The 26,080-nt window shown below is 44.5% G+C and overlaps 1 protein-coding gene across 2 annotated transcripts in view; it reads right to left on the bottom strand.

The window, feature by feature from the left end:
• Positions 1 to 26,080, bottom strand: part of LOC137524844 (thioredoxin domain-containing protein 6-like) — a 57,339-nt gene that overhangs the window by 5,523 nt on the left and 25,736 nt on the right. For both annotated transcript variants that reach the window (XM_068245239.1, XM_068245240.1), the window contains exons 6-14: positions 21,481 to 21,556; positions 17,232 to 17,314; positions 17,030 to 17,122; positions 14,287 to 14,438; positions 13,390 to 13,586; positions 11,606 to 11,750; positions 10,289 to 10,396; positions 7,958 to 8,109; positions 6,703 to 6,847 (exon numbers count right to left, since the gene is read on the bottom strand). In XM_068245239.1, the coding sequence (XP_068101340.1) occupies positions 6,703 to 6,847; positions 7,958 to 8,109; positions 10,289 to 10,396; positions 11,606 to 11,750; positions 13,390 to 13,586; positions 14,287 to 14,438; positions 17,030 to 17,122; positions 17,232 to 17,314; positions 21,481 to 21,556 (1,151 nt within the window). The remainder of the gene's footprint in view (positions 1 to 6,702; positions 6,848 to 7,957; positions 8,110 to 10,288; positions 10,397 to 11,605; positions 11,751 to 13,389; positions 13,587 to 14,286; positions 14,439 to 17,029; positions 17,123 to 17,231; positions 17,315 to 21,480; positions 21,557 to 26,080) is intronic.

The following is a 26,080-nucleotide window of genomic DNA, read 5'->3' as shown; positions in this document are numbered from 1 at the left end:
TTTATATTATGCATTATGGTTTCCTTACCAAGGTTCTCCTAAGCTGGAGAGTATTGGACGGCATACTGTAAGTGATCCAGAAAAATTAGGCTGGGAATAATGCTCTAAAGCTTGGAAAAGCTGTGATATCCAGTGCGTAAATCATCTTTGATTACTCTACCTCAATGAACTCTTCATTCTAGCTCGAATCATTATAATGAGAGAGTTTACTCAATAGCCATTATCTGATGTGCTCACCTGAGCCTCTCATTCCAGTTGCCAAAAAGAAGGAGTTTTCCAAGGTGCTGGGAAGCATGGGGGCTCACTGCTAATCTGTTCCCCCCAAAACAGCAAGCTTACAAATCTCCCCCAGATCAAGTTGTCGATTCTTCATGCCTGTCTGTAATAGGGAAAGTGTGCCCCCTCCCCCCACCACACACACTGTCAATGGTCACATGAGCCCTTGAGGCACCTCATTGCCTGGTAGAGTTCTTGTAATGATAGGGGAGGGTTTTTGGTGTTATCCAGTCAACCTGATCAATGAAGTTATTAAAGGAACACCTCTGTCCTGGAAACTGAGTTCAGGGGACCTACAGCAAACAAACATTTTTAGGTAAGCTCATAGAGACCACACTTGTTAATAGAGGTAGAATGAGCGTGGGATGGTGGTTACTTTTGTTTTTGAGGAAATGGGAGTGGTAGTGGTTATACTTGTAATTGGTAATAAAGGGTGGCAGCAAGGTTTTCACACTAGGTATGTATGTGGTGGAATGATGGCACAGCTCTTGTGATAGCAGAAAATTGGTGGGAGCACTGGATACAGTATGGCAGTAGAACTTGTTGTATACGAGGAGTAGTAGCATAATAAGTGAATGGGGCACATATGTTCTTTTGTGGGAGGGAAGGGTTATGGTTTGCTGCACTTGTTAGATCATGTTTGGTGGAATAGTTCTCAGGCCATGGGGGAGCCAGAAAAATGTGGAAGGAGGAACATAGGGAGGGCAGATCCCCTAAAGTTCCACGGTGGAGTCCATAACTTTGCAGTTTTGCCCCTGTGTCACCAGGGCTGTATTTAGGGTTTGGGCCGCCCTAGGCACCCTAGACCTACGACGCCCCCCCTCCCCCCCCATAAAAGTGCGTTGGCGAGTGCGCCGCGGCAAAAAAATGGGCGTGGTCACAGAATGCAGTGGGCGTGTCCCTAACATACAGTGGGTGTGACCAATTAAAATTTCCTAGTAAGAGTGCAACCCAAAGTCGCTGGGGCCGTGTTTTCTCCCTGGATATGGGTAAAAAGTGACCCTAAAAAAGCACGTAGGAAATGTTCCCACCCAAAAAAAAAAAAAAACACATTAGCCAGTGTTCTCTTGCCCAAAATAGTGGTAGGTATTAGATTGTGAACTCCTCTGAGAAAAGTCAGTTACATGACTATGTTCTATTTAACATGACTATGTTCTCTGCAATGCTGCAGAAGATGCCAGTGCTATATAGACTCACCAAAAGGATTATTAGGAACACCAGTTCAATTTCTCATTAATGCAATTATCTAATCAACCAATCAAATGGCAGTTGCTTCAATGCATATAGGGGTGTGGTCCTGGTCAAGACAATCTCCTGAACTCCAAACTGAATGTCAGAATGGGAAAGAAAGGTGATTTAAGCAATTTTTAGCGTGGCATGGTTGTTGGTGCCAGACAGGCCGGTCTGAGTATTTCACCATCTGCTCAGTTACTGGGATTTTCATGAACAACCATTTCTAGGGTTTTCAAAGAATGGTGTGAAAAGGGAAAAACATCCAGCATGCGGCAGTCCTGTGGTTGAAAATGCCTTGTTGATGTTAGAGGTCAGAGGAGAATGGGCTGACTGATTCAAGCGGATAGAAGAGCAACGTTGACTGAAATAACCACTCATTACAACAGAGGTATGCAGCAAAGCATTTGTGAAGCCACAACACGCACAACCTTGAAGCGGATGGGCTACAACAGCAGAAGAAAATGGTAATGGTAATGACGGTCATGGGCAGGACCAAATAAACTCAGCAGCTGTGCCTCCAGTATAGGTAGTCTGGTATAGATGCCCCCAGTATAGGTAGCCAGGTATAGGTGTCCCCAGTATAGGAGAGACAGCGGAGACGCAGAGAGACAGCGGAGACGCAGGGACACAGCGGAGACGCAGGGACACAGCGGAGACGCAGCGACACAGCGGAGACGCAGCGACACAGCGGAGACACAGCGGAGACGCAGGGAGACAGCGGAGACGCAGGGAGACAGCGGAGACGCAGGGAGACAGCGGAGACGCAGGGAGACAGCGGAGACGCAGGGACACAGCGGAGACGCAGGGACACAGCGGAGACGCAGGGAGACAGCGGAGACGCAGGGAGACAGCGGAGACGCAGGGACACAGCGGAGACGCAGGGACACAGCGGAGACGCAGGGACACAGCGGAGACGCAGGGACACAGCGGAGACGCAGAGAGACAGCGGAGACGCAGGGAGACAGCGGAGACGCAGGGAGACAGCGGAGACGCAGGGACACAGCGGAGACGCAGGGACACAGCGGAGACGCAGGGAGACAGCGGAGACACAGGGAGACAGCGGAGACGTCGGAGACGCAGGGAGACAGCGGAGACGCAGGGAGACAGCGGAGACGCAGGGAGACAGCGGAGACGCAGGGACACAGCGGAGATGCAGGGACACAGCGGAGCCGCAGAGAGACAGCGGAGACGCAGGGAGACAGCGGAGACGCAGGGAGACAGCGGAGACGCAGGGAGACAGCGGCGACGCAGGGAGACAGCGGAGACGCAGGGAGACACCGGAGACGCAGAGAAACAGCGGAGACGCAGAGACACAGCGGAGACGCAGAGACACAGCGGAGACGCAGAGACACAGCTGAGACGCAGAGACACAGCTGAGACGCAGGGACACAGCGGAGACGCAGGGACACAGAGGAGACGCAGGGACACAGAGGAGACGCAGGGACACAGAGGAGACGCAGGGACACAGAGGAGACGCAGGGACACAGCGGAGACGCAGGGAGACAGCGGAGACGCAGGGAGACAGCGGAGACGCAGGGAGACAGGGGAGACGCAGGGAGACAGCGGAGACGCAGAGACACAGCGGAGACACAGAGAGACAGCGGAGACACAGAGAGACAGCGGAGACGCAGAGAGACAGCGGAGATGCAGGGACACAGCGGAGACGCAGGGACACAGCGGAGACGCAGGGACACAGCGGAGACGCAGGGTGTGCGTAGACGCAGGGACACAGCGGAGACGCAGGGACACAGCGGAGACGCAGGGACACAGCGGAGATGCAGGGAGACAGCGGAAACACAGAGAGACAGCGGAGACGCAGGGACACAGCGGAGACGCAGAGAGACAGCGGAGACGCAGGGACATAGCAGAGACGCAGAGAGACAGCGGAGACGCAGAGAGACAGCGGAGACGCAGGGACACAGCGGAGATGCAGGGAGACAGCGGAGACGCAGGGAGACAGCGGAGACGCAGAGAGACAGCGGAGACGCAGAGAGACAGCAAGAAGGCATTGCTGAGAGAGAGAGAGAAAGAGACAGCCAAGAGGCAGGGAGACTTCTGGGGAGAAAGAATGAAAAGAAACAGAAGATCAGGGAGAGAAGAGGCCGGCAAAAAGGAGAGATGGCCAGATCACTGGCTGCTACAGACTTCCTCAGCAAACTATTCATCCTGAACTCGGAACAGAGATCCCCTCCCCCATCCTCTGTGGAGAGTGAGCAGCAATAAGCATCCCAGCTCATGGCACAGACCTGACAGCCGTCCCATGTGATGAGAAATACTTACTGTGTGCAGGGCTGCAGGCAGGTGTCTGGGCAGAGCCTCTCTCCCTCGTGGCAGCAGCAGTGCTCTCCTTGTACAGTACAGAGGTGACAGTGCACTACTTGCTATCTGTGATGTCCCTCTGAGAAGCAGGAGTGTGCTGGAATCTTTCCTGTGCTGATTTCAGAAGCTCCCATCACTGGCTGCAAAACTAGCGCGCTTGGCTAAAACGAGAAGAAGCCTCCTATTGGGCTTCTGATTGGGCTGATGCAGCTGGAGAGGGGCGGAGCAACAAGAGAAAGAGCCTCTTGTCCCAGCACTGATTGGAGCAGGGAAAAGGACTGCTAGGAAGTAGCGAGTTCCCGGCCGGCCGCTGCCACTTTGCTGAATTCTAGAGGGGGAGAGAGTTCCCCTGTGTATGTGCCTGCTCTCGCTGCTCCGAATCCCCTAACACCCCCCCCCCCCCCCCCCCCACAAGCCACACATATAAAAAAAGAAAAAAAATTCTATGAGAGGTTTAAAATAAAATAAAAAAATATATATACTAAAATATAGCCAATAGGTGGCCGCCCATACCCCCCCCCCCCCCAGGGGCCGCCCATGGCACAGGCCTACGGGTGCCTCTTAAGAGATACGGCCCTGTGTGTCACTACTGACTCATTTTTACAAAAATTAAATACAAGCTTGCTGGAACAGTTATGTATGTTCTTCAATGTTTTTCAGATCAAGAGAACCCAGTACAGATTATTCATGAACTTGATAAAATTATAGCATGAAATATGATATCAATCATTTTATTGCCACGTGAGGACCTCTACAACGCAATTCCAAGATAATGATACTCCTCTTCTATGTGTAGACTTGGTCACATCAAATACACAACTTTTTTTTCTTCTATCCACAGAGCTGAACATATCAACTATATTTTATTGATTAGTATTTATATAGTGACAACATCTTCCATAGTGCATCTTTACACAATATCCTGTCCTGTTGCTAGCTGTCCCTCAGAGAAGCTCACAATCTAATTGTAATGATCCGCTCAGCTGCCTGCGCAGGCAGGCAGCTTTTTGACCACTGTTCAGGTCTGCATTCTGCAGGTCTCTGGAAGAGAGACCTTTTGTCAGTTTTGCAGCTTGCAGCTGCTGAGGAATTTGCATACGTTTGTCATGCAAATTGCCTAGCCACATCCTTTGTAGGCTTGTTCTATATATACACCATGTGATTCCACAGTACGTGGCTGGTCATAAGGGTTTGTCCTGTGAAACACTCCTGGAGTGTCAGCCTTGCTTGTTGTTTGAAGATTAGCTTAGAGTAATTCCTGGGACTGCACTAGGCATCCTTGCTAGAGCAGTCAGGAGTGTATTATTTGTATTGCCTGTTCTGTCTGTCGTGCTTGGATCTCACTAGCCTCTAGCAGTAGCGGCTGTGGATCCTTCTGGTCTGCAACTCTCTTGCTATACTTAGATCGCACTTGCTCTGATGGTAAGAACAGTGGATCCTGCTAGCTCTGTTGCCTTACTTGGGTCGCATTTGCTCTGGCGGAAAGAGCAGTGGATTGTATCTCGCACTTATCCCTGTTTTTGTGTACCTGTCTTGTCTGCTACGAACGCTTGCTGGAGGCTCGGTGAGGTAACCGTTAAGCAAGCGCTTGCGTCCTCTGTTTTATGTTTGTCTGTCGGTGGTTAGTTAGGCGTGCTTGTCTCTGTTGTGCTTAACACGCGGAGACCGCGCAGAAAACGCGTTCGCTGTTGCGAATGAGTGCGGTGTTCGCGTTTAGTTAGCGTTTGTTATTTTCCTTATCTTCTCATTGTATGATTTGCTGTGCCTTTGCTACTCTCGTGCTCTGCCTTGCTGTAGCCTTGTGTCACCTCTGGCAATCGCCTCTCTCGCGATTGCGTTCCTACTTCATATCTGCTGTTGTGTGTGCACCGTCGCGGGTTGGCGACTACATTGGGGCACATACATACATACATACATACATTCTATCCCTGTGCTCATTCTCTTTCGCAATCGCTTCTCTTGCGATTGCGTTCTCACTTGGTTTCCTCTGTTGTGTGTCCGCCATCGCAGGTTGGCGGCTAGATTGGTGGACATACATACATTCCTCATCTGTGCTTATTCGGTCTTGTGTCGCTGTTAGTAACCACCATCTCTGGCGATTGCCTTCTCACCTTATCTTCCTGGTTGTGTGTTCATCGTCGCAGGGTGGCGACTAGATTGGTGGACACACATACCCTCTGTCGCTTTGATCTCTCTCTTTCAGGGCTATCTTGCCCTGCGTTTCTTCCCTTTGTGCAATTCCTGTCTGGCGTCTGTGGCAGGGCAGAGGAGCTGTTCCTCTGCACTCCACAGCTCCACCTGCCGACAGGAATTTCCCTCTACAGGTGCATTGCACCTTTTGCTGGGGTCCCTCAAATTATACGCTTGTGGAGGATTTCCGCAGTGTCAGCGCACGTCTTGTGCGCTGATCATGGAGAGAATTCCACAATCGTTACACTAATCCCTATACTCATATGTCCCTATGAATAGATATTTTAGGTAGTCTCTCATATTACATAGAAGTGGTAAAATTGAACAAAAAGATTGTATTGTTGATGGGCACCTTATGGCCAATCTGGGGAAAGCCAGATATTGCTCTGAGGAAACCCATGCAAGCATGAGGAGAACATAAAAACTGAATGCAGATATTGTCCAAGCCCAAATCTGCACCAGGGGTCCAGCCTGGGAAAGCGAGGGAGCTATCCAGTACACCACCATGCCACCCAACACTATGGAAAGGTAATTATCAGTAATGTATCCCACAAGGATCAGTGCTTACTCGTTATTCGTACATTAATGTGCTTACGATTTACCACCATTATAATAAAACAGGTGTGATGGGATTATACAAGGTCTCACAATGTCTAGTAAACGATCACTGTCTCACTAACCAACCTGCACATGTAATCCACAAGCTGTTCAAAAAATGGCTTCCCTTTGTGTTCTTTGTAAAACTCTTCTGCCATCTCACGGCTCAAACTAGTCTCTTTAATTTGAGAAATGGTAAATCCAGCAGTTTGAATTCTTTCCATGATTTCATCTGCAAAAACATCTTGATTAACCATACGTAATATTTAACGAAAAACAAGTAATACATACCCATTTCCTTTTTATGAGGCATAATTTTACGCATTGGGCACTGGGTGAAGCCGCTAGTAGAAGGTCGGTAAAATTACCAGTATTCTACTATTAGGCACTGGCCCTTTCCCCACACTAACCCACCCTCTATCTACTACTAACCACATACACACATACACAATTTGCACCGCAATTTCCACCACTAATGTCTCCCTGCATTGAGTTCTGCTGCTGTTTATATGCTGTGCCTCCGGGAACCAAACTTATATACTGGGTGTCGCTATAGATGTGGCATCCAAATTACCAGGCGCATGGAGTAGCTGCTTTGTTATTTTACTACTTGTAACTAGAAATGTTCAATGAGATGCTAATAATTCTTACATGCAAATTCAATGCAAATTGTGTGCAAAAATCACAAGGGTGACAAATAGTGCATGCAGTAATTTCCTCACTCAATTCAGCATTGACTCATGCAGCCCACAGCATAATCATGGTGCCTTAGCCACTGCAAGTAAGCAGTCTAAAATATAAGACTGGGTTCTAACTAGACGCGACTCAGCCAGCGGAAGTGGACATTGTTGTGTTCGATCCGATGGACAATGGTAGTATGGAACAGATGCGTTTCCACCACAGGCTTCTATGGGAAACACATCTGCTACCTGTGAAATATTGTGCAGGTCCCTATTATGCGTTCTGCTTACAGCAACGATCCTCTGCAGACTGACAAGTATGGATGGACCTATAATTAGCGAGAGTTGAATGTGAGTGAGGAGAGATCGCCCCAAATGTACTGCACACAGCAATAGTTTTGGCAGCGGCTGGACTTAGTTGCTAAAGCCAGGTAAATGGACTACACTTTCAGCTTTCAAAACAATAAATTGTGATTGTTTTGGGTGACAGTCTACACATACAAGCATCCTCTCTATGGGACAGAATACGCTGCTTAGCAGGTAGCCAATCAGCATTCCTGTGACAGTCCTCTTACATATGTACACATGGTTTAATAATGATACTGAGTAGCAGACAGGAACTTTTGGGTGGCAAATTGCTTTACTGTTCTCTTCCTGTTTACCTCTGTGTTCTTCCAGCGCATCAGGTTTAATGGCTGCCAGAGTTTTTTCCAATGGGAAGAAAAAGTTTATTTCCCTTTCTGCCTGCGTCATAGATGAACTGCCATGGAGCTGGTTAATTTCACCTTCGTTAGACGTAAAGCGAGCTCGCAGGCTAAAAAGAGAGGTACACAATGCCAAGTGAATTACAAAACATAATCACACCAAATAATACTTATAACTGGCAATACAAACATAAGCACCAACATGAGATGCTTGCTATGAAATGTTTACTTTGAGACAAATGATGCCATGCAGTTGCAGTATATGTGGTTTTGAGAGACACCTGTACTGCAACATCTCTGAATACTACAGTGCAGTTTCCTGACATGTATGACCCCACATGCCTTCCAGATACAACCTCTGTTTACTCCATCTCACCCTGGGCCTTTCACTTAGTCACACTTCAGTGAAATAAGACATTATGGTATATGCACTTAACGACTTTAAGCAGAATAACGTGTGTAAAGTCTTGCTGTATGATGAGTAGACTTCCATACATTACAGGCACTACATTACTCTCTACTCATTGTGCGTAAGTTTACCCACGTAACTCTGCCTCATTTGGGGCCACTCAAACTAAGGATCCTTTTCCACTGCACAGCTGAATCGCAAATCGCTAGTGATTTTTAAATCACTAGGGTTGCTACTTTATCATAGAAATCATGAGAATTATTTTCTACTATAGTGATTCGATTTGTAAATCGCAATAGCTTTCTGGAGCGATTTTTAAGAGGGAATAATGCAATGCAAATGAAAAATTGTAATCGCAAAACAAAGTTAATGAAAAATCACAATCGCTGGCATTTGTGATTGCTAGTGGAAAAGGGCCCTAAGCCATTGTAACACCATTATATCTAGAGATGGCCCGAACTGTTCGCCGGCGAGCAGTATTCAGCAAACAAACATCGGCTGTTCGCATTCGCTGTGAACATTTGGCGTGTTCGATTTGACCCCTATACATCATCATCGAGCTAAACTTTGACCCCTTACCTCACAGTCAGCAGACATATGGCAGCCAATCAGCTAGCACCCCTTCCTGGACCCCCCATCTCCCTATCAAAAAAGCAGTTGCGGTGGCCATATTGGATTAATTTTCTGCTGGCTGGGCGGCTTCTGTGCATGCTCTCGTAATGGCGCTCCAGACTCTAGGAGCATTTTGCGCCTGTGCAGAACATTCCCAGCAGCAGGAGCATGATCCCGAGAGACACAGACCCAATGGGTCAGCGATCTACTATTAGGCAGAGAGAAATGAGCGTGGCGAGTAGAGATGTTGGCGAACCGTTCGCCAGCGAACCTCTATGGGCCGCTACTACTTCCGGGTCATAGCGACCCGGAAGTAGTACAGGGTGAGGGGTTCGCCGACATCTCTAGTGGTGAGTAGATCTAAATAAATTATTATCACCTCACAACTCCACAAAATAATTTACACTTTAAGAAGGGATAACCAGCTTCTCATGATTGTTGCTATAGCCAGTAATCACTGGCTATGAGTAATGGTCACCATATTTATAGATGTTTGCAAATTATAGTGATCCAAATAGTGTTTGTCTCTTTCATTGCGGCGAACCGCACTGGCTTTAATGGAGCAGAGTGGAGAGCAGTACATTTGCTTTACAGACAGTGTGTTTGCTATTTTTGCAGCAGATTGCCACTAGCGATACGCAGCCACAATAGAAGTCTATAGGCCATGTACCGCTACTTCTAGTGGGAAGTAACGGTTGCAGTTGGTGATCGGATCCTTCATTCAAGTTAATGGAATCCCAGATTGCTAAATTAGGTTAATTGGCTGGATAGAGTACTGGTTAAAGGCTCTGCCTTTGACATGGGAGACCAGGGTTCAAATCCTGGCTAGGTCAAGTACCTATTCAGTAAGGAGTTCAAGGCAAGACTCCCTAACACTGCAAGGGGGCCTCTTGAGCACGTCCCAGTGGCTGCAGCTCTTGAGCGCTTTGAGTCCGACAGGAGAAAAGCGCTATACAAATGTTCGGATTATTATTATTATTACGGTTCTGGCAATCAAGTACAGATCACCAGTGACCAGAATATGGTGTCATAAAAGCGGTGATCTCATTTTTTAAAACAGAGAATGAAAAAGATTTCAATCCACAGTTAGATCAAACAAAAACATGTCAGTCTAAATTCATCAAAGAAAAAGGTGCCAATCTAAGATCAGATCAGGACGTAGTCTTCAAGTACAAGGAAAAAAAAAAAAAAAAAAAAAAAAAGGAGAGAAGAAATAGTGTTAAACCCCAAACATTACATTTGTTGCCAAAATGTCTACTAGCACTAACCTCTCTGGTGCTTCATTTAAGGCATCTGTAATTTTAGCAGGTCCTAACAATGTTCTCCAGTGTTTTACTGCATCTTCCTTCACAAGTGCCAAGGCTAGAACAGGACCACTGTCACATACAAGGTACAATTCATCAACCAACAGCTTTTCACGCAATACTCAATTTATTTACTTTTTTATTTCAAAGTTTTTTTATTAGGCAAGTAGGCAACAAACACATCACACAGATACAGCAGCATCAATTTGTTCAAGGATTATCACATAGGACAAGAAGTATGCAACAAAAGGCACTTAGTTCTCAAGAGAATTTAGAAACGCATCATAGATCCAACAATAGAAACTTCTCAAAATAAGTAAGGAATGTCCATAACCCACCTTCACTTTTGTTTATAATCACCAACACCCCCCCCCCCCCAACCTAACCCTCCTTCTCTTCAAGTGGAACCTTAAAGTGGACCCAAATAAAAAATACAAGATTTCAGAAATAAAATCTATTTTCTAAATTATAATAATAAATAGCAGCCTTTTTTCAGCTGCATGATGACAAATATAAGATATTTTACATTTATTGGAGGAACCCCTCCCTTTCTTTCAAATTGCCGGCATTTTTCCGGCAAACTGGTGGAGTACATGGTGTCCGGCAATGGAGGAATTGCTAATGGCTGCCCCCAGTATAACCCTAGCTATGAAAAGAGAAGGGTGAAAAGCATGCACTGAAATTGATCATAGGTTTGAAGGAGTGTTTATTTTTCTTTGTATGTGTCAGAGTGGTGCAACTAAATATTTTGAATTAAAAAAATGTTTGGTTTGGGTCCGCTTTAACCTGGGTCAACAATAGTACTTGTATTACTAGCATGAAAACCACCAAGCCATGGACAATATAAATAGCCTGGTGCGTCCATTAAAGACAGAGAACGATCTTAGCCTCGTCTGATTCCTCATAGATAGACCACGACATCCATGAATGTGACCGGTCATATGGCCTCCTGTGGGACTCTTGTACCATAGACTCCATGCAGAGAATATTATCAACCTCTCTGCGTTAGTCCTTAGTACAGGGTGAGAAGCGCTTTTCCAGAATCTAGGAATAGTCAACTTAGCTGCAAGAAGCAGATGGCGTACTAAGGATTTTTAAATGTTTTAATAGGCATAGGTAGTATTAACAATAATAAGAGTACCACACTTGGGTCATATCACTGATATCCGAATTTCATCTCTTTTCACTCAAATTGAATGTGAAGTTGGAAAATCTCAACCGCAGCAAAACTCTTTAGTTTGATAACAAGCAAAAAACACACAGTTTGTAGACGTATGTTACCTGGTCATTTGCTGTTTAACAGCCGGGAAGTAATCTTCATTGACGTGTTCACTGTAGAACTCCTCAACCTGTTGCTCACTCAGCATGACTTCCTTTTGCATTGCTATAGAGAACCCAGCATCACGGATACTTTGCAAGACTTCATCTGGAACAAGGCAGGGAAGGTAAAAACTTTCATGGAGTGAAGAACTGATGAAATAGGTAAGTACTACCGAAGCAGGAAAATGGGCACAACATAGATCGCAATGTTAATAGCTATAGCAGTGCCCGATCACTGGCACAGATATCAGCACAGGGGTTTTTAATGGCGATGTGTTGGTGCTGTTGTTGAAGAGTAGGGAAGAAAAAGGCTAATTCTCTGCTGGCTTCACTTGTTCCTAGTCACTGCTTCCATGTACCAAATTATACAGTACTGTAAACTGGAAAACAAGTACTTTGTCAACAATCAATTTTTCATATATATACACAGCTACCACAGTATGAGGTTATATCTCCTACCAGAGCTAAACCTAAGCACTAGTACAGCGACCCCAATCCTCTCCGATGCATCATTAAGAGATTGCAGGATCATCTTAGTCCATTGTTCTCCTCTTTACCCCTCCTACTCCGTGCCTCTCCAATAGCTGCCGCCCCGTCGGCCCTCCTACCCTCTACATAACAACAACAGAAAATAACTCGGTCCCAAACTGTTGCCCAAGGGATTGAGTCCCGATCCTGATGGGTGATGGGAATTGTAAGTATGTACCATAACTTTAGGCATCAAGGAAGCAATGAGAACTGTCATTGTACAGTTGATCAGTTCTCCATATTACAGACGGACTGCTGAGCTTGTCATTGTTGATGTTTTAATTAAAATGTAAAGTTGACGATAAAAAAAACAAAACACCACAACAACATGGGGTCCAGTTAAGTATGCAAAAAGTCTCCCCACCCTAAGCACAGGGCTACAAGAGAGCAGGAAGAAAAAAAGCTTCTTTGAGATGGGAACATACGACAGTATGTAAACGAGCGCAATGAGCACTGTGTAAAGGAGGCCTTCGTAATTGGCAGGGCTTAAAGTTAGGCACAGTGTAAGGCAGGCGTTCTCAACCAGGGTTCCCTGGAACCCCAGGGTTCCTTGAGTACTCTGCAGGGGTTCCTTGGCATTTTCCCCCATTGTGGGGGAAGTATAATAAAGCACACCATAATAGGTGGTACTGTAACAAAAAGCACTAAATTGAGGGCTCAGGAGACACTATAATGAGTGGCAGTGTAATGGGGGTTGTGAAATAAACAGCCACACATACTTTTAAAGACCCTGCCTCCTGCAAAATATATGCACGGGTTCCTCGAGATCAAAAAATTGTTTGCAGGGGTTCCTTGAGATCCAAAAGTTATTTGCAGGGTTCCTTCAGGTTAGAAATGTTGCAAAAGGCTGGTGTAAGGTGTAGCTATGTTGTGGTGGTGGTGGGTGTGTGTGTGGTGTGTGTGTGTAAATACTAATAAACATTTTAAATAATGAATGTATTGGCGGACATGAAGACACACTGTAGTCAAAATGATTATTAAGCATGCAGTGTACATAGCCGGTTTGCCCATGGCTATCATTTTTTATCCAGGTTTAGCTGATACTCCACTTATTAAAACCTCCTTGTTACTGGTAATCTGCTGTTCAGGGAACCCCAGACATGATACGCAGGGGTAAAATGTTTCTAATCCTCATACTCAGAAAGAGAAAAGAAGATACAAATAATTTACTGCCATATATATCAGAAGGCAAATAGACCGTATATGAAATGTTGTACCTTTCCTGTCTCTTAAGAGATCTGGCCTGATCAATGCTAAGGTCCTCTCCGGGTTCTTTGAGGATAAATCATCCATTTGTTGGTGCTGTTGTTGAAAAGTAGGGAAGAAAAAGGCTAATTCTCTGGTGGCTTGTTCCTGGTCACTGCTTCCATGTACCGCATTATACAGGACCTCAGTGCCATACTGGGCTCGTAAACTGGAAAACAATTACTTTGTCAACAATCTATTTTTCATATGTATACAGTTACTACAGTATGATGTAATATCTCCTACCAGAACAAAAACAAAACGCTTAGGACTAGAAGGAAGGAAGATCAGAAAACTCACAGGAAGGAATATGAGACATTTTTTCCATACTGATCATTCATCTAAATCTATAGATGTTTTTAAATCTTAGTTTACACCACCACTACCCACTGTTGTTTCAGCATCACTCTTCACGTGGCCTTCTCTTCACATGGCCCATACCAGGTGGAGAGGGGTCTGTGATAATGATTGATTGGACGCCAACTTGTGTATGTATGAGCAGATATGTATGAAGATATTGTGTGGGACCGGTCTAACCTGATCAGGTAGTTCCATTAGCCTGTTTGGGATTGCATCACAATAAAGGAATGTCTTTTTATACGCATATTTTGTAGCAACAATCTATTCTGATTACAGACTGATCCAATTCTTTTCAATGAGTTCAACATGAGGATCAACACTACACTCTCCTGACGAGCAACTTTCATTCTTGGGGGTCAGGCTGCATTGCATCTGCACTATGGATCCCTATCCACCTGGGAAAAAATTCTCACTTAATGCCAGACTGCTTTCTTGATTTGCCATTATTTCTGCTTCAGTGCATCAAGGCCTTTATTCTGTAGCTTGTCCACATATGTAGGTTGCCTCACCTTTCAGGCTTTTCTTTCTTGGCGATTTCAACATCGGTTGGACCAATAAACTCCCTCCATTCAGGTATCACATCCTCCTCCCCAGATTTAGAGATAATCAGGACATGACATGGACCACTAGACATGAACTGGATCAGCTCCTGAAAATGTTCCTGTTCAATAAAAGAGATTTATTACGCTATTTGTAAACAGCCATTTACCAGAGGTCATACAATCAAATATAAAAAAAGAAAAGTGAATATTTGTATAGCGCTTTTCTCCCGTCGGACTCAAAGCACTTGAGAGCTGCAGCCATTTAGGGCTTGTTCAGTTGGCCACCCTGGAGTATCAGAAAATCTTGCCCGAGATCTCCTTACTGAATGGGTACTGGCTCCAGCCAGGTTGAGCGCTGGTCTCTTATGTCTTTTTACATTCATTAAGATGGTTCAGTCCAATTCATACATACTGGTAAAGCCATTGATTCCTGTGTAATCAATACAAATATCTGCCTTGAGCTTGTACGTTTACTCTTGTTGAGTCAGGTTCCTCCACATGATCTGGGTTGAAACTCCGGCCAAATAATTCATTATAAATCTATACATACATCACTTGATGTGCCACCAGATTGGTCACCAGATAGATCCCTCTATGGTTGAATCTGATTATAGAGGATCTATTGCCTGCCCATACACTGCACAACAGTTTCCAATAAATTTCAGGATGAAATTTACTGGAAATCGTCCCGCTGCTGCCCCTGTTTGCAGTGATGAAAGTTCACCTGTCACACTTGGCATGAATCCTGGCCTCCTCCGGTGTCTGGCGTCTCCGCAAGCACCTGTACCAGGTGACACAAGCACATGTAGTGACATCGCTACATGCACTGTTGTCACATGATACATGTGCTTGCGGTGATGCCAGACACCAGAGGAGGCCAGAATTAGCACTGGTGTGACAGGTAAGCCTTCAGCACTGCATACGGCCAAGCAGAGGACACATATAGGAGGGTCCATCAGTTGTTGGGATATTGAATGACGTTACTGCCACACAGCTGATTGAGCTCTTGCAACCAAGATTTTCCAGCTTTCTGTTGAATCCTTGTGACCGATGTCGGCCAGAAATTCATTGAAAGATTGAATAGTTGGCAATGTTACAGTATCAGTTCTCCTCAGATCCTATATCATTATCGAATCAAAAGGACGATCAGCCCGCAGAATCGAATGATGTATGGGTAGACTTACATTCTGATAGTACAATATACTGATCACAGTATTTCCCAAGTAAACAATCCATCGATGAAGCAGACTACAGGAAAAAAAAAAATCAGTTTTGCAGCTGAAATCCTACTAACAATACTCCATGACTCCATCATACCTTCTGCAGATAAAAAGTAAACTTGTATAGAAAGAGTCTCAGGAGCGGGACAAGAGACTGCAACTTTCAAACTATAGTAATGATAGTAATTAGCTATTAAGTCCACCACAGCAGATGACAAAGCCTGGAACTGGCATTTTCACCCACATTTATGGAGCGTTTTCACAACCATGCCGTTTGGGACAGTTACCGTTGTGACTTTGCTATATGACCCTTTCCAGTTACTTTCATAGTAGGTGAGCCTTCTGTTCCAACTAACTGCACCTCCAATTAGCAAGTGAAGGAAGCAATATGCTGTCAATTCATAACAGGTTTAGGATCATTAAAGAAAAAAACACTATTGAAATGTATATTGGAGATATTGCAGCCTAGGGAGGTCTAAGAAGTGGAAAAATAAACAATTCCAAAAATAACCACAAAACCAGTCATTGCTGTTTGACTTCCAATTATATCATTTATTCATACAATGCAGAATAGATCGGTTACATATAACATTCACTATATATGATCCAACCAAGGATGATCCTATATAATAAAAGCCCTGTCCTTACATCCTCCTGTGTCCCTGCGTCATGCTTGGCAAACATGCACGGCACGCGGCCAGACTTCAGACAGTGAAGGGGGGACGGGCATGTGTGGACTTGCGTGCATTGCAGGGGCAGGGCGGCCGAGGCCTAGCACCTGGTTTTTAATAAACGAGTCTTTTAACTAGTGAATCATAATATAACCTGTAAGGTGCTGCTGACTCTCATTCCTAAATTGTTTCTTTTGAAAGAGGACCTGCATTTACTCTCTGCTCTAAAAGATACGTAACAGCACTTTAACCTTTAAAGAAAAAAACGTTTCTTTGCTACAGCTGGTACAAATCCTGCACAAAAATCTGCAGTGTGTCTACTTCCTACTTTCATGGAAGCAGACATATTGTTAACATCCTGTGTTTACAAATTAGCTGCTCTGCAGTGGTAGAGGAGATTCCTAAGTTGGCACAGCTGAAAGATCAAATTACGGTGATGATTAGTCACAGATGGGGGGGGGGGGGAATCAGACAGGCTAAGCTCTCTAAATACAAACAGGGTGAATTTCTCTTTGTTTTCCTTCTGTCCTGTGCAAGAGGTCAGGTCTACTTTAAATAAATGTGTAATTTGGTTTTCCATTTTTTTAAACCAGCAGGTGAGATAGAGCCAAGCTTCATCAGATACATAACGATATTTTTTGGGCACAGAAACATATAACAGTCTTTCCCCCCACAGTATAACTGAACATCAAAATACCTTCCCCACCCCCCCACCCGCCACTTTAACACTAATAGTTTTGCACAAATACAGTATGCATGCATGATACATTTCTTCTTCCCTACTCTGATTCTCACTGCACCGGGCAGAGCAACACTCACCTCTCCAGCCCTGTGCTGGTAGAAGTCTCTGGCTTCAGACTCTGTCATGGTCTTCTCTTCATTAGCCAGAATCTCAAATCCAGCTTCCTGAATCTGAAATCAGCACAAAACTATTTCATTACCGGTATGCGAAATGATTACATTTGCTACCATAATTAAAACAAAAAAAGGTTTGTAATAGTCACATATGTGTATTTCTCACCTTCATAATTATTTCATCTGCCTTCCCATGTGCGACTGCATCAGGTTTAATAATGGCTACTGTGTATGATTTCCCTGATGGAACTGCAATAGTGTAATAAAGTGTAATATGAGTATGGGGTCATTTTACATCACATCATTACTAAATCGGCAAAGTACAGTTGTTACTTCTGTGGACAACACATTTTTGTATATAATATAGAATGCACATAGTATGTTTAAAAAGGGGCTTTACTCCCAAAAGTGAAATTGCAGTAACTAGTCTTAGTTACATAAAATAACATTTAAAAGTATTCCCAAGTATTCCCGGTGTGCAAAATCGCGTATTTTCACTGCCAAGAGCAGTACACGCTTATGTTTTGTCATCGGCAAATGCCAGAATCTCCCTGTGCATTTTGTCTTCACTCTGCCCCCCCTCCATTTCTGCTAAAGTGACTCGGCAGATGCCAGGGCAATTGTCCATTGAGCAGGGATGAAAGGGGGCGCAAAGTGAAGACACAGGCATGGGGAGATTGTTGTCTTTGCTGATAAAAAGAGAAAAGCAAATGTCTACTAATCTCTGCAGTGAAAATAAACATTCTAACATACAGGGAATACTTGGGAATGCTTTCAAATGTTATTTTATGTAACTAGGAGTAGTTACTGAAATTTCAGTTTTGTGAGTGTAATCCTATTTTAAATAAAATATGTGCATTTTATATTGTATACATAAAAGCAGCTACTGCAATTTCAGTATAAAGTAGAAGTATAATAATCCCACTTTATAGCAATCCAGCAAAAAAGGGTTACAGTCAGCTCACCCATGCTGATTTCAGTGTATATGATCTGATCAGGTGCAATGTCAGCTCCAATATCCCAGACTTCCAGTGACTAGAAGTGAGGAGGTGAAGCAATGCAAATGAGAGAGATGTGAAGCCTCTGCTTCTGAAGAATGCAGTCCAAGAATAGAGACGTGGCATACAATCAGTTCAGCTTTCTTTACATACACTGTAAATGTCTAGCATGCTATGAGCCTTGGGTGGGCGGGAGTGGGGTTAGGAGTCTCCACATGTAACTTTGCCATACAGATCAGTCATGGCACAACAGCAGGGTGCTCTCTATGCATTATGTACAATACTCATTATGCAGTGTCTTCCAAAGAGCAGGAGAGGATGTGCTGAACATTCTGAATGTGGTCCAAAGAACAAGAAAGAAGAGCAGGCACTGGTGCTCGTATCACCTTAAAAGCATTTATTGGCGGCAGATGGTAAAAGCAGAGGAGGCCCCCGATGGAGAGCGCTCCCCCCTACCTGACAGCTGTTTCACAACATCAGTTGTCTCATCAGAGGTTTTGCGGGGGTGCAGAGAGGCCAGCAACTGCGCTCGATCAAAGCCACACTTTATTTCCGGGCCGTGCATCTGACGTCACCAGCCGCTCCTCCCACCGTGCATGATGGCTCTCCTGCTCCCCCAATCAGGCGTACTATACACTCATGACGCGCCATACCATACTGCATCATTGCTAAAGGTGGGCGGGACACGGATGGCCACTCCAAAGCCGCGCATCAGAATGACGCTCGCGGCTGCAGCCAATCAGTGTATGTTACCCATTCACTCCCCCTAAGGGTTGCTATGACGACGCGTATACGTGCATATGCCTGCAAGGGAGAGAGAGCATACCACCATACATTAAAGCCAGATACAGAAGCCAGAGTGTGAGTGAACCAAATAAGCAGCACCAGGATCCACCCAGGAAAATTGTGTGTGGAAGGAGTGGGGAGCATGCAGCATTGCTTAAAGAGACCATATTCCTTATTATAGGTCACCATTATGTGAAAGATTGGGGGGACAGGAAAAGGGGACCCAACAGATGGCCAGAGACAGGTTTAAATACAGTCGTATATATGGACATAATTCATAACATAATTTACAACAAGCATGATTACTTAAACGACACCTATCACTAATAATTCTCCTAGATGACCACCAGACCCAATCGATTAGTAGGGCTCCAGGAAGCAGCTCAACTCATTTTTCTCATTTAGTCCCAGATTTACTGTCGCATTAGTCACAGCAATAATTTTAGCCTCCCTCTGCAGAAGTAACTTAACCCTTTAGGAGGAGAAGGAGAGGGGGCAGGCAAAGGGGGAGGAGGAGAGAAAAGACAGGTGACCTGGAAGGGTTTACCACAATGAGTAATGGCGAAGGAAGTGATTCCATAAAAGAGGAACTGCAGATCGTGAATATAAGTGGTGTACATATACCTGATGAATGTTTACAGACTTTAAAGAAGGGTCTAAATTTTGCAATCGTCCAACAATTTGAATACTTCAAATTTGAAGTTGATTTATATATGGCCGTTAGGAGATTGAGTATTGACAAGTTTTTTGCCATCAAACAATTGAAAGGCGGAGGAGCGGACTCTGACAGAGGTTCCCCTATAGGCAATTTGGGCTTCATCCCTCCAGAATTATCCAGTACTCAGGATCTGCAATGTTTGCAGGTTCTGGAGGATTTGTTGAATGAGAATAAGTGTGAGGAAGAAATCCAGTCCAGCTTTAAACCCTGTAAATCAATGAGACCTTTTCCAGTGACTGCAGGATCTTCTCTAGATATTTTTCAACAAACTGTGCTTAGAGAGATGAAGGCTCTAATATATCCAGAAGAAAAATCCAACTTAACAACTATGGAAGTTAGGGCATTGTCCTGGCTTAGGTCACGGGAGGACTTAATTGTCAAAAAAGCCGATAAAGGCGGTAACATTGTAATTATGAGTGTGGAATATTACAAAAAAGAAGCATATCGTCAGTTAAATGACACTAATTGTTATGTTAAATTGAAATCGAGTCCAACCCTGACTTACCAGAAACAACTTAGATCTTTTTTAAGACTAGGGGTAGAACAACAAGTGATTTCGAGGTCTATCGGTGATCATGCTCCCCCCTCCTTCCACACACAGTTTTCCTGGGTGGATCCTGGTGCTGCTTATTTGGTTCACTCACACTCTGGCTTCTGTATCTGGCTTTAATGTATGGTGGTATGCTCTCTCTCCCTTGCAGGCATATGCACGTATACGCGTCGTCATAGCAACCCTTAGGGGGAGTGAATGGGTAACATACACTGATTGGCTGCAGCCGCGAGCGTCATTCTGATGTGCGACTTTGGAGTGGCCATCCGTGTCCCGCCCACCTTTAGAAATGATGCAGTATGGTATGGCGCGTCATGAGTGTATAGTACGCCTGATTGGGGGAGCGGGAGAGCCATCATGCACGGTGGGAGGAGCGGCTGGTGACGTCAGACGCACGGCCCGGAAATAAAGTGTGGCTTTGATCGAGCGCAGTTACTGGCCTCTCTGCACCCCCGCAAAACCTCTGATGAGACAACTGATGTTGTGAAACAGCTGTCAGGTAGGGGGGAGCGCTCTCCATCGGGGGCCTCCTCTGCTTTTACCATCTGCCGCCAATAAATGCTTTTAAGGTGATACGAGCACCAGTGCCCGCTCTTCTTTCTTGTTCTTTGGATGAATAGTAATGCTTTGGCAGGCTGCACGGTGTATGTTTACCTATGGAATTTGCTGATGACCCGGGACATTTGAAGAATATTGTTGTGCCAGTCACTCTCTCTTTTTGTTGCAAATTCTGAATGTGGTGCCTGGAGTCTCACTTAAAGGATACCTTAAATGACATGTGACATGATGAGATAGACATGGGTATGTACAGTGCCTAGCACGCAAATAACTATGCTGTACTCCTTTTTTTTCTTTCACTGCCTGAAAGAGTTAAATATCAGGTATGCAAGTGGCTGACTCAGTCCTGACTCAGACAGGAAGTGACTACAGTGTGACCCTCACTGATAAGAAATTCCCCTTTTTATCTCTGTCTTGCTCTCAGAAGCCATTTTCTGATAGGAAAATGTTTTATAGTTGGAATTTCTTATCAGTGAGGGTCACTCTGTAGTCACTTCCTGACTGAGTCAGGACTGAGTCAGCCACTTGCATACCTGATATTTAACCCTTTCAGACCGAGAAAGAAAAAAAGTAGTACAGCATAGTTATTTGTGTGCTAGGCACTGTACAGACACAGGTCTATCTCATTATGACACATGCCACTTCGGGTATCCTTTAAAGATTAGCCAAGGGACTTATTTGGTACTCTTTGTACAATATTGTAAAATAAATGTCCACACTATATAAATGCATAGTAAAAACATAAGAGATATTCACACAGTGTAGCTGAAAATTTTTTTGAAAATTGTTAATGTATATCACTTACTAAGTTCATCATCCTCGGTCTGTGGTGGCACGAGGGATGTCTCCTCCTCTTCCTCTAGAAGTGTCTCATCTTTTATCTAAGAAAATAATACAAGTTTTAACAACCAAACTGAACTTTCAGTATCAGCACAGGTTTCTTACCTCTTGTGTACTGTACTCATGGGTACCTTCACATCACAGTGGGATAGAGTGATTTGGGAAACTAAATCACCTACCTGATCATGCACCTCCATTACTGTGCACCCATGCTATGCACTTGAGTGAACCTAACTTGCCTAATCTCCATGCTCCCCTCCAGTGACTGACTAAGCATTACCTTATGCCATACTGTGCTGTGTGATCTGGTTTTCTAGTATTCCTGTATTACCATATTGCTGTATGTCACCCCTAAATATTTTCTGTAACCTAAATTAATGTTCAGCGCTGCGAAATATGTTGGCGCTTTATAAATACAATAAATAATAATAATAATAATAATATAGCAGTTCAAAACTGTAAATCAAGGATTGCACAGAAATCAAATTTTATAATACTTGTGTGATTTTTACTAAGTTGAATTGGCATGCTTCCCTTTCCACACGAGATAATATATCTACTCTGTTAGGCTACGTTGTCTGAATGAACCCTACATTTATGATACTGTACTTCCAAGCCAAGTCAGGCATGTGAGAAATTCACAGGCCTTATCTGTTTGTCATAAATAACTTTTCAAAATTAGGGATTTGCAGACGTTTGACATGTACTTTTTGACATTGAGTTGCATTTAATACAACTCAATGACATTTATAGTATATTGCAAAAAAGGTGTATCCTTCTAATGTTCAAATGCATGTAGGCTGTGCTCAGTACACAAGAATGTAGATTAGGAAGAAGATCGATTGGGTCAAAAACGTATTTAAATGTTTCAGGCTAGGTTAACAGCAGGACGTTATGGTCCTGTTATAAAATCATATAACGATGTAACCACACTGCAATATTAAGGCTATGTAACATTCACAGTGCGACGTTAGCATTAGGGCTGATCAGAACAGCTGAATTCCGATTTTGCCGAAATTCAGTGTACCGCATGCGAAAACTGAATTTCGTGTTCAGAATGTTCGTGTTCCGAGTGCATTCCTATTGAATTAAATAGTGGCAACTTCCGTGGTTAATTGTAAAGTCCTCATAGATGCTATCATCACTAAATTTGCCACGTATATTACAGCCTATTTCCACTACACGCAGATTGGATGCAGAATGGATGCAGAAAAACTGACTCCAATGAAAGCCTATGGGCCTGTTTCCACTAAATGTGTTTTTTTATGATGCAGATTTTCCCATAGGCATTCATTGGAGTCAGTTTTTCTGCATCCATTCTGCATCCAATCTGCGTGTAGTGGAAACAGGCCAGATGAGTAGGAACATGGTAGAAAAAAAAATTGTGAAAAGACCTTATAGTTTTTGAGCAAATCGGTTCCAAAGTTTCATAGGAAAAATGGTTTTTAAACTGTGTAAAATGACACTGCTGCAGTAGAGATGGCCCGAACGGTTCACCAGCCAACTGCTAACTTTTCCGGAAGTTTGATTCGCCCCCATAGTACATCATTAGGGTCAACTTTGACCCTCTACATCACAGTCAGCAGGCACATTGTAGCCAATCAGGCTATACTTCCTCCTGGAGCCCCCCGCCCCCCTTGTAAAATGCAGGCAGCATCAGGCATTTTACTCACTCGTGTGCCTGCAGTAATTAGAGAAGGGAGAGCTGCTGCAGACTCACATAGGAAAAGCTTAGTTAAGCTCTTGTAGGCTTGTTAGCTTGCTCCTTGCTGATTCTTATTGCTAAAAAAGCATCTTGTTCTTGAGATCTATTTTTTTTTTTGTGTGTGGCCCACTTGCATTATATACAGCCCTGTCAGTCAGTCGCAGCTGGCCTTTGGCCCCTTAATTCCCACTGTGCCACTGCCAGGCCCAGCACATTCAGTGACTACCTGTGTGTGTGACAGGCAGCTGCACATTTGTAATCCCAATCACTGCACCTGTTCACTGTTTAGTGCACCTACCTACCTACGTGAGCGCACGCATTGTTAATACCACCAGTCATTGCACCTGTTCACGGTACGCGTGTGTGTGTGTGTGTGTGACAGGTGCACATTTGTAATACCCAGCAGCACTGCATATACCTACCTACCTGTTGTTCAGTGCACCCACCTACCCACGTGAGTACACGCAGTGTGATATTCAATACCACCAGTCACTGTACGTGTGTGTGACAGGTTCAAGTGTGACTGGCTGCCTGCCCCAAGACTAAGTCGCTCCCCACACAGCATCTCTGCCTGCAGGCCGCTTGACTGCCTTCTCCGCCACCACCAGCAGGGTCCACCAGGACTCCAAGTGGATTCCTGAATGTTTAAAGTGAACCTCCGGACTAAAAATCGACTCAGCAGCACTGAAAAGGCTTGGCGTTTCTTTAACAGTTTCACAGCATCAGAACTTTGTTTCTCTTATGCAAGCCTCATTTTTAGCTGCACAGAAGAAAACTGCCCGGGCTTTTTTCCCCTAATGCTGTGCAAAGGATGATGGGATTTCTGATGTTGTTGCTCTCGTTCTGCTGTTTTGGTGTAAATTTTTTTTTTTTACATTTTGAATTTGACATTTGAGGCCTAGCGTGTGCAGCTGGGAGGGGTTATCAGGACACAGGACAGTTGGAACTGTGTTTCCTGCTCCTTGTCACCTCCTTTCAACCAAAAAGATGGCTGCCCCCATGACAAAGATGGCAGCCCCCATGAATCACAAACATTTGCCTGTTCTTTTAAAACAGGGTGGGTAAAAAATTATATTACCTATCTATTCTAATTAACATAACTAATGTAACTTAATGACAGTATGTTTGTTTAGGCTGAAGTTCCCCTTTAACCTCCCTAGCGGTCAATTAAAACCACCAGGGGGCAGCGCAGCACTATTTTTTTTATTTTTAATCATTTAGCTAGCCTAGCGCTAGCTACATGACAGCCGCTGTGCAGTGGCATCCCCCCGCCCTCTTCGATCACCTCCGGCGCTCAAGCCCGTCCAGAAATCCCGTTCTGAACGGGATTTCCATTAGGGCTTCCCCCGTCGCCATGGCAACAGGCGGGATGACGTCACCGACGTCAAAGGGAGTCCCAATCCACCCCTCAGCGCTGCCTGGCACTGATTGGCCGGGCAGCGCATGGGGTCGGGGGGGGGGGGGCGGCACGGCGGATCGGTGGCGATCGGGCAGTACACGCAGCTAGCAAAGTGCTAGCTGTGTGTACAAAAAAAAATTATGCAAATCAGCGCAGCAGGGCCTGAGAAATCCTCCTGCGCGGCATAGCCCGAGCTTACCACCAGGAAGGTTAAGGCCGCTGCTAGCAGCGGCCGCTATACTAATTTTTCTGGTGCGTGTACATGCCTGCCTAATTTTTCTGGCTGCACTGCAGCTGCAACAAAAAACAAAAGGCATGTACATGTGTCAATTCCCCTTCGTGGTCGTTACCTTGCCGCGGTGAAGGGGCTTGTGTATCACAAAGAAGCAATGACCGACGGCTATATGAGTGTCTCGGGGGGGGGGCACACCCAAGCTAATAAGGTTGTTGCTTCATTGTGGACAGACCAAACTCAGATGTTAAACCCCTTGAAACATCTTTTCCATCACTTTTGTGGCCAGCATAAATGTTTCTAGTTTTCAAAGTTCACCATTGAAGTGGGGAGTGCTTGAGGGGATGTCAGCACTGCTCCCCATTTCTTAGCGGCATGAGAGGCCTACACACGGTGCCCATGTTGAGATGCAAAGTATTTTGCATGGGCCAACTCCTGCAGGGCATAGCAGTGAGTTGGTTTTAGACCCTGCATATTCGGGCAAATAGATGCAAATGCTGTGCCATTTTAATAAGTCAATAGACAATAAGGCAGCCAACATATACACACACACACACACACACCTCCCAACTTTTTGAGGTGAGAAAGAGGGACAAATAAGCCACACCTCTACCACACCCCCGATCACACCGTCGCCACGCCCCTAGTCACGCATACCATAAAGATTTCATAAGAAAAATATGTTTTATAATTCAAACCACACTGGTCCTTTATATCCTGGTTCCTTTTCCTTTATAGTAACATTTTAAAATTAGTAATATATCAATTTAAAAAGGGTGGGAATAAATTTTAGAGTCAAACACATTTTTAGCAGAGATATATATATATATATATATATATATATATATATATATATATATATATATATATATATATATATATATATATATAGAGAGAGAGAGAGAGAGAGAGAGAGAGAGAGAGAGAGAGAGAGAGAGAGAGAGAGAGAGAGAGAGAGAGAGAGAGAGAGAGAGAGAGAGAGAGAGAGAGATAGATAGATAGACAAAGTCCTAAAAGAGGGACAAATGAACAGGAAAGAGGGACAGAGGGACAGAGCTCCCAAGTAGGGGATTTTCCCTCCAAAAGAGCAGGGATGCTCATCCGGATTCCGGATATCCGGGTAACCCAGATATCCGAACTTTTTTCAGCTCAAATTGAGGAGGCGCCAAAAGATTAAAAAGAGAATCAGATTTAAAATGTTAAAAATTGTAGGTGGCAATGGTGGACTT

This window comes from Hyperolius riggenbachi, chromosome 7 (assembly GCF_040937935.1).
Source record: "Hyperolius riggenbachi isolate aHypRig1 chromosome 7, aHypRig1.pri, whole genome shotgun sequence".
NCBI lineage: Eukaryota > Metazoa > Chordata > Amphibia > Anura > Hyperoliidae > Hyperolius > Hyperolius riggenbachi.
Note: the sequence above shows the minus strand (reverse complement) of the source record. Positions and strands in the feature narration are given on the sequence as shown.